A 15762-nucleotide genomic window follows, 5' to 3' on the forward strand; every position below is an offset into this window, starting at 1 on the left:
TTACATTATTTAAATTTCGCGGGAAAAAATATTGTTTTAAATTGTAAAGGGCGCTAAATTTAAATGATAAAAAAGTCAAAGTAATAGAAAACATATTATTCGTATTCTTCAGAGTTGCTACAATACCCTAATTTTATATTCTTCTATAAAATCAACCATACATCTACAAGATTAATAATGTTAATGCTAAAAAAAGTGTTGTTTCTAAATATATTTTAAACACTTTAACCAAAGAAATTAATTTTTAACTAAAATTATGAATCTTCAACCAAAAATATGAATTTTTAAACAATTTTCAGTGGGCACAAAATCGTCAGATCATAGGACGTCTTTACGATATCATAAAGACACCTTAACGACATGGACATAGGATATCGTAAAGTTGTTGCAAAGATGTCGCAACGAAGTCGTAAAGACGTCGCCAAATGTTGTGCACACTGGGTTAGTTAGTCGGATTTTAAATCCGAAACATTAATTTTCTACCAAAGAAGACTCATTTGAAATAAAGTACATGAAGTGTAGCTAAAAAAATCAATTTTAAACTAAAATTTGAATAGTTGAAATATCAGAAAAATAAATTTCCAATAAAAAAAAAACGAATTTTCAACCAAATATTTTTTTCATCCAAAAAAATTATTTTAAGCGAAAATAGAAGAATTAAAATTACATTTAAGACAATTAATTATTAAACAAAAATATAAATTCTTAACAAAATAATTCAATTTCGAACTAAAAAAGATAAATTTATGAACCAAAAATATAATATTTTAATTTGCAATAAGAAAAGTAAATAAAAAAAAGAACGTTTAGCTATATTAATTTATTTAACAACTAAAAATATTAATTTCCAACATAAATAGAAAAGTTATAGCTACTGTTAAAAATATTAATTTTCAACTATAAATAGTTTTTTTATGAAAGAAATGAATTCTTAAAATAAAATATGAGTTAAATTTTCTACTAACAGATAATTTTTTGACGAAAAAGATTACAATTTTCATCAAGAAAGGTAAATTTTCCACACAAAATTTAATATTTTAAGTGAATTTTCAAATGAAATGATGAATCTGTACCTAAAATAAAATTGAATTTTTAACCAAATACATGAATTTTAAACTGAAAACATAAATATTCTACCAAAAATAAAGTAGGATCATTTTTAGTTTGTAACATAAAATTTCAACATAAAAACAAATGAATGTTCAAAAAACAGTTAAATTTTGAACCAAAGAAATTAATTTTTGATCAGAAAGAAGAAATTTCAACTAATCAGAGTACTCTTTTACAGAAAAAAAAAAAACGGCAGATTTTCAACAAGTAGTTAAATTTTTCCCGAAAACAGATAAATTTTCGAATAAAAATAGAATAGTTTAAATTTCAGTAAAAAAATTAATTTTCAAAAAAATTAAAGTAAATTGGATTTCTATCAAAAAACATAAGTTATTGACAACAAATGGGACAGCATTTCCAGTCAGAAAAATTAATTCTAAATAAGAAAAACTCATTCTCAACCAGAAAGATCAATTTTCAACCAATAAGATGAATTTTCTACCACAATTGATAGATTTTTAAAGAAATTTTCAACCAAAAAGAAAAATAAGCCAGCAGTAAGATTAAATATTCTCCCTGAAAATTCAAATTTAAATAAAATGCAGAAATTTTGAACCAAATATTTGGATTTTTGACTTAACAAGATAAATTCTGAAAAAATATGCACGAGTTAAGTTTTGAGTTAAAACGATTAATTTTCATGTAGAAAACATATTTTTCAACTAAATAATTAAATGTTGAACAAAAAAAGGGGTTTTAATTAAAATGATCAATCAATAACCAGACAAATGAATTTTTAACAAAGTAGTTCCACTTTCAACAAAGTAGTTGAATTCTCTACTAAAACAGATGAATTATCAACGAAAAACGTGATTCATTAAATGTCAAACACAAAAAAAAAAGATTTTAATTTTATATGAAAAATAGTTGAATTAAAAAAAAAAATGAATTTTCTGAAAAATGCGCCTTTAAGTAAATCCTTTTAACAGGATATGTAATTCATTTAAAAATAATTATTGCACCAATAAACGCATTTTCGTACAAATGTACTTCAGCAGCATTTGGACCATTTGGATTTCGCCCTGAATTATTTTAAATTCTATTGAATTTACCGCGAATTCTTTGAAATGCCATTAAAAACACTTTTAATTCATTTGTATTCTTTGTATTCTTTTGAGTTTCTTTGTATTCTTAGAATTTCTCTGAAGTCTTTTGAATTTTCTTAAAGTCTCCTGATTTCTAGTGAATTCATCTTGTATCATTTTGGATTAAAATTTTTTGTATTCTATTGGATTCTTGTGAGTTTTATTGTATTATATTAAATACTATTTAATTCACCTTCGATTCTTTTGTATTTTTTTAATTCTATTACAATATTTTGAACCTATGTAATATTATTTTGAATCCATGCTGAACTGTTTTTAATTTACCTTGAATTATACTGAATTTATCTTGAATTCACTTTAAATTCTTTTAATTTTATTGAATTCAATTTGAATGATTTTTTATTCGTTTTAATTCGTCTTTCATTTTTTTGAATTCCTTTTCATTTTTCGAAATCTTCTTAAGTCTTTTGAATTCTTTTAAGGTCTTATAAATTCTATTGAACTCACATTGGATGCTTTTGAATTCTAATAAATTCTTTTAAATTCAAATAATTTAAAGAGAAATTTGAATTCTTTTAAATTATTTTGAATCCTATTTAAGGTAATTTAATTCACCTTAAATTCTTTTGTATTATTTTCAGTTCTTTCAAAATGCCCACCATCGGAACGAAGAGATCTTAAGCTTCAAAAATATGTGTCTCTCAATTTTTTATACCTTGAATTGCATGAGTTATAATTGCAGAAAGAGTGGTGTACCCAAAGGGGCATTCTCGGCGTTAACGGGTTAATTCTATTGAATCCACTTTGATTTTTGTTTTGATTCTCCTAAATCGTTTTTCATTCTTTTGAATTTATTTTAATTTTTTGAATTCTTTTAAAGTCTTTTGAATTGGCTAAAGGTCTCTTGCATTCTATATGTAATTCATTTCTATTCCTTTGAATTCACCCTGAATGATATTTAATTTACCTTGAATGCTATTGGTTTTACTATAAATTCTTTTTATTTCTAATAAATGCACCTTATCGTATATTACAGTCACCTTGAATTCTGTTTAATTCTATTCAATGCAGCTTGAATTCTTTTGAATTATATTGAATTATCTCTGAATTTGAGTGAATTTAACATAAATTCTTTAGAGTTCTATTGAATTCGCCTTAAATTCTTTGAGATTATTTTGAATTCCTTTACATTTTTGGAATCCTTCTAAAATCATCTGAATTACTCTAAGGTATCTTGAATTCTACTGAACTACTTTGATTTCTTTTGAATTCATTTGAATTTTTGAAAATTCTATTGGATTCTTTTGACAGTTATTTAATCCTATTGAATTGTATTAAATGCACGCTGAATTATTTTGTATTCTTTTGAATCATATGGAATTCTTTTTAATTCATTTAGAATTATACTGAGTTCACTTTGAAATCTTTTGAACTCTGTTGAAACGTTTTGAATTCTTTTGGATTCTATTGAAACCTTTTGAATTGTTTTTAATTATTTTGAATAATTATTGCATATTGTTATCTGGGTAAGAACCTATGTGGAAACGATCACATACTTTTTTAGGAGATTTTGCAGAAGATATCTGCCTTTTCCGACAGGCATCGCGCTGTATGATTACCACCTCTTCCAAACTATGACTCATGGTCTGTCTGAAAAACGATTCACTTTTTATGAAAATGCTAAAAAATGGGTCGATTCGTGGATAGCTTCAAAAAACGGGTCGTTTTTCTGACGTGATATCCGTATGCTGTTAGAAAGACGGCATGAAGTAGCGGATAGCGGTGGACAATACTTTGAATGATCAAGTGGTAACCACTTTTATTAAATAAACCCACATTTGTACAAAAACACCCACAAAATTAATGTACGCTCCCAATATAAATATATTCATCTACTGGTATGTGAGTGATTTGAGGCAGTTCAGGAGGGCTTTATGAAGGAAGTAGTGACTTTTTTGTTAGTACTGAATACTCACGCTTGCAATTTCGCTCTGAAGGATCTCCATAATGCGCCTCTTTGCATTTTTCACAGCTCCAGCCTTCTGTATTCCCAAGACATTCGAGACAGCGTCCTGTTTCTTGATCACAGGACCCACCTCCACAAGGGCATGGTTCACAGGTCCCACCGAGTTTCAAAGGACTTCCAAAATATCCAATATCGCAACTGCAAATATTAATCAAATCAGTCAAGGTAATCTGAATCAACTAAATACAGTGAAGCTCTTCTATGGCGCTGATTTTGGGGCTGACGGTGGGTGGGAACTAACTTATTATAGCCCTATTCTTTTTTGTTTGTTTCCTTCTTGAGTGCTCGCCTGAGTGACAACCACAGACCCTGCACACCACGAGCAGTTCCTGTTACGCCTACCAGCGGCGCGGCGTCAATTCTCGAAAGGGCTATAGAAGGGAGGGCTATTGAAGGGTTTCACTATAATTATTTAAGAAATTGTTTACCTTTCACAATGGTCGCCAGTATATCCAGCAGGGCATTGGGTGCAAACATATCCACTGAAAATGTTGTTCGGATCTTCGAGTTGACAACTGGGACTGAAATTATTTTCAGGAGATGACAGAGGACAGGCACATCTTTTGCAATCGTCTGGTGTACCTTTTGTTGCGTCTCCGTAAAAACCAACTGTACAACGATCGCATCTCGGTCCAATCGTATTATGTTCACATTTCTGCAGATTATCATCAAAATTAGAATCAAAATCTTGGCGTCTTAGGGACCGCCCATAAAGTACGTCAAAGTAACGTTAGCATTTTTATTCAATTAGTATATTTTAGAATTTAGAGAATTTTTTTCTAAAAGTACACATGGTGAAATTTTTAGTACGTTTCTAGTTAATGAATGTTTTTGGTGTAAAATTAATTTTTCTGTTTAAAAATTTGTGTTTTTAGTGGAAAATTCAACTTCTTGGTTGATAATTCAGAAATTTTGTTAAAAATTAATCTTTTTTGGTAGTAACTTAATCTTTTTGTTTAAAAATTCTTCTTTTTGAGTTAAGGATTCAAATTTGTGGTTCAGAATACTGGAATTTTGTTTGAAAAAATCGTCTTTTTTGGTAGTAAATTAATCTTTTTGTTTAAAAATTCTTCTTTTTCAGTTGAAAATTGGACTTTTTCTTTCATAATTCTTGAATTTTATTTATAATTCGTCTTTTTTGCAGTAAGTTAATTTTTTTGATTACAAGTTCTTTTTTTTTTTAGTTGCAAATTCAAGTTTTATGCTGAGAATTCTTGAATTTGATTAAGAATATGTCTTTTTCGGTAGACGATTAATTTTTTTGTTTAAAAATCATTCTATTTTATTTGAAAATTCAATTTTTTGGTTGATAATTCTTGAATATTTTGAAAAATTTGTCTCTTTTCAGAAGAATTATTCTTTTTCTTTAAAAATTCATCTATTTTATTTGAAAATTCAACTTTTTAGATATGAATTCTATAATTTTGTTAAAAATTCGTCGTTTTTGGTAGTGAATTTTTTTTTTTAATTTTTCTTTTTTTGTTGAAAATTTCACTTTTTGGCTGAGAATTCTTGAATTTGATTAAAAATTCGTTTTTTTCGGCAGACAATTAATCTTCTTGTTTTAAAATTAATATTTTTTAGTTGAAAATTCAACTTTTTCGTTAAGGATTCTTTAATTTTATTGAAAATTCGTCATTTTGGGTAGTAAATTATTCTTTTTGTTTACAAAAATCGTCTTTTTAAATTAAAAATTCAACTTTTCGGTTGAGAATTCTTGAATTTTGTTAGAAATTTGTTAGTATCGGTAGAAAATTAATATTTTTGTTTAAAAATGCTTTTTTTTAGTTAAAAATTTAATTTTTTGTTTCAGAATTCTTGAATTTTATTTTAAATTCTTCTTTTTCGGTAGACAATTAATCTTCTTGTTTAAAAATTCATATTTTTTATTTGAAAATTCAAATTTTTGGTTAACAATTCTTGAATTTTGTTCACAATTCTTTTTTTTCAGTAGAAAATTAATCATTTTGTTTAAAAATTTATCTTTTTCAGTTAAAATGTAACTTTTTGAAATGTTCTTTACACAATATCTCTCATTTAAGGCTATGTGATGAGTGGGTCACGTGACCAGATTCCTACCTTACCGCCACTTTTTTTATTTCCCAACTTATATTCACACAAAACGCCACATCGTGTTGAAAATTTGGGGTAGTAAATAACAAGCATCAAGAAAGGTAGTTTTTGTCCTAAATATGTATAATTCTGAAAACAGTTTTTTGTGGTGAATAATTTTTTTTTTGCTTTTTCTATAATTATTAAAGTTTAGGACCAAGTCCAACTTTCTTAGTGCTTCTTATTTATTATTCCAAATTTTCAACTCGATGTGGAGCTTCGTGAGAAAATAAGTTGAGAAATAAGAAAGGTAGCGGTAAGGTAGGAATCTGGTCACGTGACTCACTCATCACATGGCCTTTAACGCTAAAACAATGGGCATAGAATAACAAAAATGATAAAAAACGTATTTCCAATTTTTTCAAAAGAAAAAACAACTTTCGGCTCAAATTAATACATTTTTGAAAGCATACTCTATTACTTTTACTTTTATGTAAAAGTTCATCTTTCAAGAGTGAGCATTACAATTTTAGTACAAAAATAGTACAAATAGAAAAATGTATCTAATTTTGTGTAAAAATGGCATTTTTTAAATTTTCTCTGCCGATTTTAATTTTATAAACTGTTTAATTTATTTATTAATAAAAAGTTCAACTATTCCATTTTTGGTAAAAATTGTAACTCTCTAGTTTAAAAATACAATAATACCTGGATAAAAATTCCCAAATATCACATAATTTGTAACGTAGTTTATGGATGATCCCTTATTAAACTGAAGACTTAAAATATTAATTTTATAATGAATAAATAATAATTTTCCTTGACAAAAGTGTTAGTCGTGATTTTTAAAGCAAAAAGGGAAACTTGTAATTCAAATTTCGCGCCAAAACTGTTTAAGGTTTAGAGGTTTTGTTCAAGTGTGACTTTATAATTTGGCATGAAATTCAAATGGGTATAGTATGAAAATACTAACATGGCATTCGTTAGCTAGAAGATCACAGGATGCTGAATGGCCATTGCAATCGCATTTTATACACTCGTGTCTATTTCCTTCATTAGGATCATTTCCGTCAGCTTTCACGTAACCCCATTCACATTTTTCACATGATAGTCCTGCGTATCCTTCCGGACACTGGCAGAGTTCCACGAGGCTTTCGTTTTCCTCCGGATTTGTTGCAATTTCACCCACAGCCAAATGAGACGATATTAAACTAAAAATTCAGATTTTTCAGATAATCCAAAAATTATTTTTAACATCCAATTATTTGTAATAAAAATGCTAATTTTCGACATAAAATACTAAAAAAATCGAAAATAACGATAATATCAGAAATCCTGCTTTAAAAAAAAAACAAACTTCACTGAAATTTGATTATTTTTCTTTAAAATAATCGATTTCCGGCTAAAAACGATAACATAACCTTTAATTTTTCCAAAAAAATATAATCTTCTTTGAAATCTAAATTGACGTATTTCCGGTGAAATCCGATAACTTAAGTTACAATTGTACCGAAAATTTCAATCTCTGAAATCTAATGTATTTTGATTAAAAACAACGATTTCTGATGTGCAACACCAACATAACCTAAAACTGTTAAAAATTTGTGAATATTCTTTGAAATCTATTTTTTTCTAATAAAATTTTTTTGTGTAAAATGTGTAAAATACTAAACATAATACAATTATTGAGCAATAATGAATCTTTAAAATCTCCCGTTTTCTGTTTTAAAATGTCCATTTTCGACATACCAAAAAAACGCTAACAGAACCTAACAATATATTAAAAAAAAATTAATTTGTGATGGTTTTTTATTGAAACTATACATTTATGTTGTAAAAGGCTAAAATAACCGAAAATTGTTGAAAATTGTCAATACCAATGAATATTTTTCTTTAAAAATGCCAATTTCCGGTGACAAAATTAACACATTCTAAAATTTTTAAAAATTTTAAATCCTCTCTTATTATTCAAATGTTGTATTTTTTTTAATCTAATGATATTCTCTTGATAATAGCAATTTTAGACAAAAACGACTAATATAGCATAAAAAAATTCTGATTGTCGTTTATTGTTTAAAATAACCGATTTCCGGCTTAAGCGAAAAACGTTCACATAACCTAAAACTATTTAAAAAATATGAACATTTAAAATTTAACGATATTTGCTTCAAAGTGTTAATTATCAGTAAAGAGCGATAACAAACTCGAAAGACGTAAATTGCTGGAAAAATTGTAATCTTTGAAAAATAATAATTTTGTTTTATGAAATTTTGATAGGATAGTTGCATTTAATTGAAACTCAACATTTCTCTTGAGAATTAGTCATTACATATAAATAAATCCTTACTTTTTCAATATTACCCCCATAAGTATGGTTTATAGTCTAAAAACCCCCATTACTGAAAAATTGTTTTTAGCGAGTTTTTGAGTCTAATTATGATTTTTTGCGTTTTTTTTAATACAATTTTTTTCTAACAGATAAATTATTACCTTCTCCTGATAATTACGTAATTAGATTGTTTAAACAATTAATGATTGTTATTAGCTTTTTTCTCTTAGAATAGAGTTAAAAAGGAGTGACTTTTTCCGAATTTTTATTTATTTTAAACTATTCATTTGGAACGAACCGAAAACAAATTAAATTTAGAAGAAAAATGTCTAAATAATTTATTATTACTTTAATCAAAGTAATTGTTTAAACAAATGATTATTTTAACTATCTTCTCTAAGAGTAATATTAGATAGTTTCGGGGTTTATGAAATTTTGAGTTTTTCTTTGATTCTGTTAGGACTGAATAATAAATATTATTATTATTATTAGTTTGAACAAAAAGGCTCTCAGTAATTAATTTAAGGAAAATTCACATTTAATATGTATAATATATTTAAAGAACATTTGAAATATTTGTTTTATTTCAGAAAAATATATTCTCAAAAATAAGAGAAATTTTTTGAAGAATAAATCTCTGTATTTCTTATTTCTTATTTGTTCATAATTAAAAGCCAAAGTAAAATAAAAAATTTCGGAAAAAACACAACTTTCTCGCAATTATCTAAAATAAGATAGATGTAAGCAATGATAAATTGTTGGAACAATTAGTTTTGCTAAATTTAAATCAGTATTAACTCACTCTCAGTGAAAAGCGGACAAAAAGTTGAAAATTTTGAGGAAAAACTGGAATTTTCTGACATTATTCTAAGATAGTGTTATTATGTAAAATGATAAAAGGTTTAAACAATTATTTTGAGTAAATATAACTGATTTTTGCTTTGTTTTAAATAAAAAGTTGATAATAAGTTTAAAAATTCGGAAAACCGCACCTTTTAAACTCTATTCTAAGTGATTATTAATAAAAATAATAAATAAATTGTACGAACAATTGCTTTTGTTAACTTAAATTATTCATTATTTCACTATAATTATAAAAGTGGAAAATTTCAGAAAAAAACTGCAACTTTCTAGAATCACTTTAGGAGAACATTATTATAAATAATAATAAATGGTTTAAACGATTATTTCTGTTAAATTTAACTGACTATTGCCTCGCTCTAACTGAAAAGTTGAAAAAAGTTGAAAACTTATCAAAACTGTAACTTGCCTATTTTATTCTAAATTTTAAAGCATTTTGAAAAGTATTTTTTTTTCATATTATAAATAATAATCAGTTATATAAAAAATAATATTTCTTAACTTGAATTCACTATTATCTCTCTCTAATTAAAAAGAGGACAAAAAGAGAAATTTAAAAGATGGAACTTTCTAGCATCATTCTAATGAAATATGATTATAGATAATAATAAATATTTTAAAAAATTATTTTTGTCATATTGAATTGACCATTACCTCGCTTTTCCATTCGGAAAAATACCGCAACTTTTTAACTCTAATCTAAGAAAATATTAAAAGTAATACAAAAATGGTTAAACAATTGTTTTTGTTAACTTGAATTATTAATTATTTCTGTATAATTATAAAAAGGACAAAAAGTGAAAATTTTTAGAAAAAAGTGCAATTTTTTCACTCTGTTCTAGAGTAATATTAATGCAATTAAGGTTAAATAGTTTAAACAATTACTTTCGTTCAATTTATTTAATTATTGTCTGGCTCTAATTAAAAAATTGAAAACATGTTGAAATTTTCAGAAAAACCCCCAATTTTTTTATCTGTTCTACGAGAATATTATTATACACAATAATACATTGTTTAAACAATTGTGTTTCTTAACTTTAATTATTCATTACTTCTCTATAATTATAAAAAGGAAAAAAGTGAAAATTCTTGGAAAAAGCTGTAACTTTCTAGCATTGTTTTAAGAGCATATTATTATATGATAATAAAAAATGGTTTAAACAATTATATTTGTTTACTTGAATTAATTGTTACCTCACTCAAATTGAAAAGAGGATAAAAAGTGAAAAATTTCAAAGAAAACTGCAACTTTCTAGTATTATTCTAAGCGATCATAATTATATGATAATAATAAATTGTTTAAACAATCATTTTTGATTATTTGAATTTATTATTACTTCTCTCTAATTAAAACGGGGATAAAATCTAAAAGCTTTGAGAAGAAACTGCAACTTTTTAGCCGTGTTTTAAGAGAATATTATTATAAATAATAATAATAAAGTGTTTAAACAATACTCTGTCCTAAATTTAATTGACTGTTGGCCCACACTAACTAAAAAGTTGAAAATAAGTTGAAAAATTCGGGGAAAACCGTGATTTTTTTATTCTATCTTCAGAGAAATCTACTAAAAACAATAATCAATTGTTTAAACATCAAATCATCAGTAAAAAGACTCCGATCGTAAATTTAAAATTGTTATTGATATCTCACCTTCCCTCGATTTGTTCAGAATGATACTGAGCCCTGATTAAAATATATTTCAGGTCAGTCAAAACGCTCATCATTTCGTTTCTGGTTACAGGCTCGCCTTTATAATCAGTTCTCCTCAATCTGGTATCAAGATCCTGGATAAAAGAGGGAACATGATACCAACCATCTTCTTGCAAAGGAACCGAAATTTCAGCATCCTGGTTAGCAAATCTCTCCTCTCCATAGGCAATTCTCATTCCATTGTTGCCCTGTTTAAAGCAAAACATAAAAACAATTAATTTTTATAAATTATAAAATTAATTCAAAAACCCTCATTGAATTTCATTCAATTTTGTCTGGAAATCGAATTCGATTTCAGTAGCTTTCTCGATAGCGTTCTTAAATGCAAAAATTTATTTTGAGAATTTAAAGAATTTATTATTTAAACAAATATACATCCTAATTACTACATGTATTTTTACGAAAACATTCTAGAGCGAAGAAAAAATACAGTGGCGCTCAAAAGTATTTTGTAGGCTTTTCTTGATGACTCATTAAGTTCTCTTAATTTTAATTTTGTCAGAGGACTTCGAAATTGTGTATAAAATTAGCCCAGGAGGAAGCCAAATGGGAATATTGCATGAAATGAGATAAAAAGATATTAAAAAGATATTTTGAGTCTTTAGTAACTCATTATTTTATTCTAAAAAGGTAGGATTTTTTATTAAATAAGAAACATGTTTTTTTTTCTTAATAAAGTTTAAATATTTTTCCCGCCCGCGGCATTTTTCGTCAACCGCATAGATTGGCTATATATTTTTGACGTCATTCTTCGCGGTAAAATTGAAGCAACCTAAATTATGAAAAGTAAAAAATAAAGTAAAAATGGTTTCTAAACATGAATTTCAAAGTATAAATGTTTCTAAATGGCTTTCATGTATTATTAATAATCCCCTGCTGGAAGCAAATGGATAGAGTCTCTATCCGCTTGAATGATTTTCCAATCTACAATCATATTTATTCTTTTGAATCCCAATCTTCATATTCATGTCTATCCGACGCTTATCCACATTTATCCTTTTCTTACCACTCCCAATCCCTATTTTGGTGTTTCTTTCCAAATGAATCCTTCACTTATCCACGCCTATCCTTTTCTGTCCGTTAGGTAATACCAAATCTTGTTTTTCTTTTTCAATCCCTAGCTTCTTATCTCATTGAATCTTTTTCTATCTTTTCTGAAATCTAAGATAGCCTTATCTTTTTGAGGCCTAGTCTTTCTATCTAAATGAATCCTCTACTTATCCACCTCTATACTTTTCTATCCATTGGAAAATAAAAAATTTCGTCGATCTTTTTTAATTCATATTTCCTATCCAAGTGAATCCATTTCTATCTTTTCAGGAATATAAGATAGCCCCATCTTCGTGAATCTCAGTCCTTCTATCTAAATGAATCAACAGCTTATCAACCTTTATCCTTTTCTTTCCATAAGGAAATCTTAAATTTCATCTATCTTTTTTAATCCCTATTTTACTGTCCAAGTGAATCCATTTCTATCGTTTCTGAAATATAACATAGCCCTATCTTCTGGCATTCCAGTCTTTCTATCTAAATCAATCCTCCACTTATCTACCTCTATCTTTTTCTATCCGTTGGGCATAACAAATTTCGTGTTTCTTTTAATCCATATTTTCCTATCCGAGTGAATCCATTGCTATCTTTTTTTTTAAATATAAGATAGCCCTTTCTTCTTGAATTCCAGTCTTTCTATCCAAGCGAATTAATTTCTATCTTTTTTTAAAATATGAGACAGTGCTATCTGCTTGAGTTCTGGTCGTTCTATTCAAACGAATCCTCCGCTTATCCACGTCTATCTTAGCGAGGCGCGCGCTAGTTGACGCACATCCCTGACTTAATACCAGCTGGTTCCCAATAGGTGGCTGACTGTAAAAGTTAGACACAAGTGAAATCATTTGCGCTGTCTATAACTGGAGGGTCAGCAGACATCTTTGCAGAGTTCGAACTTAGACTGGTAAGTCGTAAAGTTAGGGAATTTTGTTGTTTAGGTATATTAAACCTTCCCAGTTTAATACTATTTTTTGGGAGTTTGAAATTCAAAATATATTATTATTTTCGAAATGCATAAGAATACTACATTTTTGAGTGGATTCAAATGGATATAAATTAAAATGATATATCGTTAATAGTGGGTAGTCTGGGATAGATAAAGATTGGCATTTGCGAACAAAAAGATAGCAATGTGGCCACAAGGTATAGTCAGTGATAGAGAAAGATAGACAGTTGTGACTGTAAGGGATAGAGTCACGGAAGTAAACGCGACGGGTAGGGTGTAGGAATAAAAAGAGTTTGTGGAATGCAAAGTGTTCATTTGGGAAGGATTGAATATCTATCTTTTTCTATCCACACGTTTCTATCTTTGTGAATCCTTTTACTTTCAGCAGAGACATTAATCAATAGTTATTACGAAGAAAAGAATTGAAATGGTCTGCCCAAATAGCTTCTGTCCATTAGGAATTTTCACTTTAATCAACAGCTAACTTCACTTCGTAGATTTCTGAGGGGAAAACAAGGGACCAAATGCATGTGATTCAGTTCATTTTTGCCATATTTTGCTAATATCTTAGTAAAAGCTAATTTTTTTTATATGAGTGTATTTGAAAAATGGTTTTTATTTTTTAATTACTATTAAATGAATTAATAAAATGATAATAATTACTATTAATTACAAAGAAATTACAGAAATAAAGTTTTTTTCCGTGCATTTGATCAATTGCTTTCCCCACAGCTTTTAACAAAGTGAAGTTAGCTGACGGTTGAAGTGAAAATACCTAATAGCGATTCAATCATACTGCGCCTGGGTCGCGACAAACGACGGATTCGTCACAATTGGCGTATCTTTACGGTAAAAGAATTCAAATTTTGTTCGAATCTTTATTCTTCCAAGAATCACATACAGCCCCAAAACATTTCTCAGCTGTTAATCTACCTTATTTAGGGAATCCGATTATTTCAAAGTTCATTCTTTGTTTATATCTTTTACCTCGCATGATTCGGCTTTTGTTTTCGATATCTTGTTTTTAACGTTTTTAGGCATTGTAGGTTAGCTTAAATAATCAGCTGGATCAGCTGTCAAGTAGAAAGCCGCGGCGGCCGCAAAATCTGATTGGTCAAAATTTTAAAAAGTAACATGGCGCCTAAAGTTGGCTCATTAGTGCTCAGTTGTGTACCTTAGTGACGCCACATCTGTTTGAATGTCACCAAATAGACGTGAACTCGACATTTTTTTCAAGTATTAAAAACCTAGAAAAAATTTTTCTTTCCTCCACAACATAATTCACTGCTTTAACTTTCTAAAACTATGTTTATCTCATTTCATGCAACATCTCCATTGTGTATTTTTAAAGTAGATATTGCAAAAATAGTGTGAAACTCACTTTTTTTCTTAAACTTTCAATAACTTCCGAAATAATCTACTTTTCTTGAAAATTATGTTTTCAAGATGAAAATCAATTGCTTTAACTCAAAACTTAACTCGTACAAGTTTGGTTCGAAATTTATCTTCTTACGATGAAGATTTAAATATTTCGTTAAAAATTCCTGTATTTTACTGAAATTCGAATTTTGTGGGAGAATATTTAATCTTCTTTACGGCTACTAAATCTGTATTAAAAATTAGGTTTTTTTTTACAGAAATTTAATTATTCTATTTTAAGTTGAAAATTTATCTGCTTAGGTGGAAATTGAATGATAATAATCTACCAATTTAAAGCATAAGTATTTTATTTTAAGTAGAAAATTGATCTTTTTAGTTGAAATATCATTTATCTGATTAAAAACTAATTTTTTTGTTCAAGACTTGCCATTTTAGTTAGAAATTCACTTTAATTATTCCATTTTTTGTGGAAAATTTACCTATTTCGATATATAAATGTAATCTTTTTCATTGGAAAGTGAGTGCTAAAAAAATAAATTTTTTTAGCAGAAGCTGTAAATATTCCATTTTGGCTTGAAAATTTATATTTTTAAATAAAATTAATTACTTTTTCTGAAATTTCGTTCTTTATTGTTTAAAACTTACTGTTCTAACTGCAAATTGAACTATTCTGGTTTTGGTTTTTAAATTTATCCTTTTTAGTTAAAAATGTATATATTTGATTATTTCAAAAATTTGGTTGAAAATTCCTCTATTTTCTTGAAAATTTGAATTTTTGGAAGAATATTTGAGCTTCTTGGGACTTATTCCTCTTTTTGGTTGAAAATTCCTGTAAAAATTAAAATATTTGGTTGCACTTTTGTCTGTTTCGTTAAAAATCCACCTATTTTGGTCGAAAATTTATCTCTGGTTGAAAATTTTGAAAATTATTTTTTTCTTATTTACTTTACATTTTTTAACTGAAAATTTAACTGTTCCATTTTTTTGTCGAAAATTTATCTTTTTTTTATCGAAGAATGATATACTATTTCAATCAATATTTACATTAAAATTATATTGCAAATTAAGTTTTTTATTGAAAATTTACCTGATTTTTTACAAGTAAATATTTAGTTAAAAAAACCTTTTTTAAAATAGGAAATTCATCTTTTGGGTTGAAAATTGTGGGTCCGGATGCAATAAGGGCACATAAAATTTTTTCGTGCGAAAACGAAGTCCCCTGGAGGCTTTAGAAAAAATTTTCGAATTTTAATT

General features: G+C 27.2%; 1 protein-coding gene across 1 annotated transcript in view; it reads right to left on the reverse strand.

Annotated features, from left to right (window-relative positions):
* The window catches only part of LOC117169719 (laminin subunit alpha-2), a 359746-nt gene that overhangs the window by 160409 nt on the left and 183575 nt on the right, over positions 1–15762 (reverse strand). Inside the window, exons 9-12 of the mRNA XM_033356225.1 lie at positions 11076–11323; positions 7208–7445; positions 4611–4837; positions 4133–4320 (exon numbers count right to left, since the gene is read on the reverse strand). Of these exons, the coding sequence (XP_033212116.1) occupies positions 4133–4320; positions 4611–4837; positions 7208–7445; positions 11076–11323 (901 nt within the window). The remainder of the gene's footprint in view (positions 1–4132; positions 4321–4610; positions 4838–7207; positions 7446–11075; positions 11324–15762) is intronic.

The sequence above is a fragment of the Belonocnema kinseyi genome, chromosome 1, assembly GCF_010883055.1.
Source record: "Belonocnema kinseyi isolate 2016_QV_RU_SX_M_011 chromosome 1, B_treatae_v1, whole genome shotgun sequence".
Classification (NCBI taxonomy): domain Eukaryota; kingdom Metazoa; phylum Arthropoda; class Insecta; order Hymenoptera; family Cynipidae; genus Belonocnema; species Belonocnema kinseyi.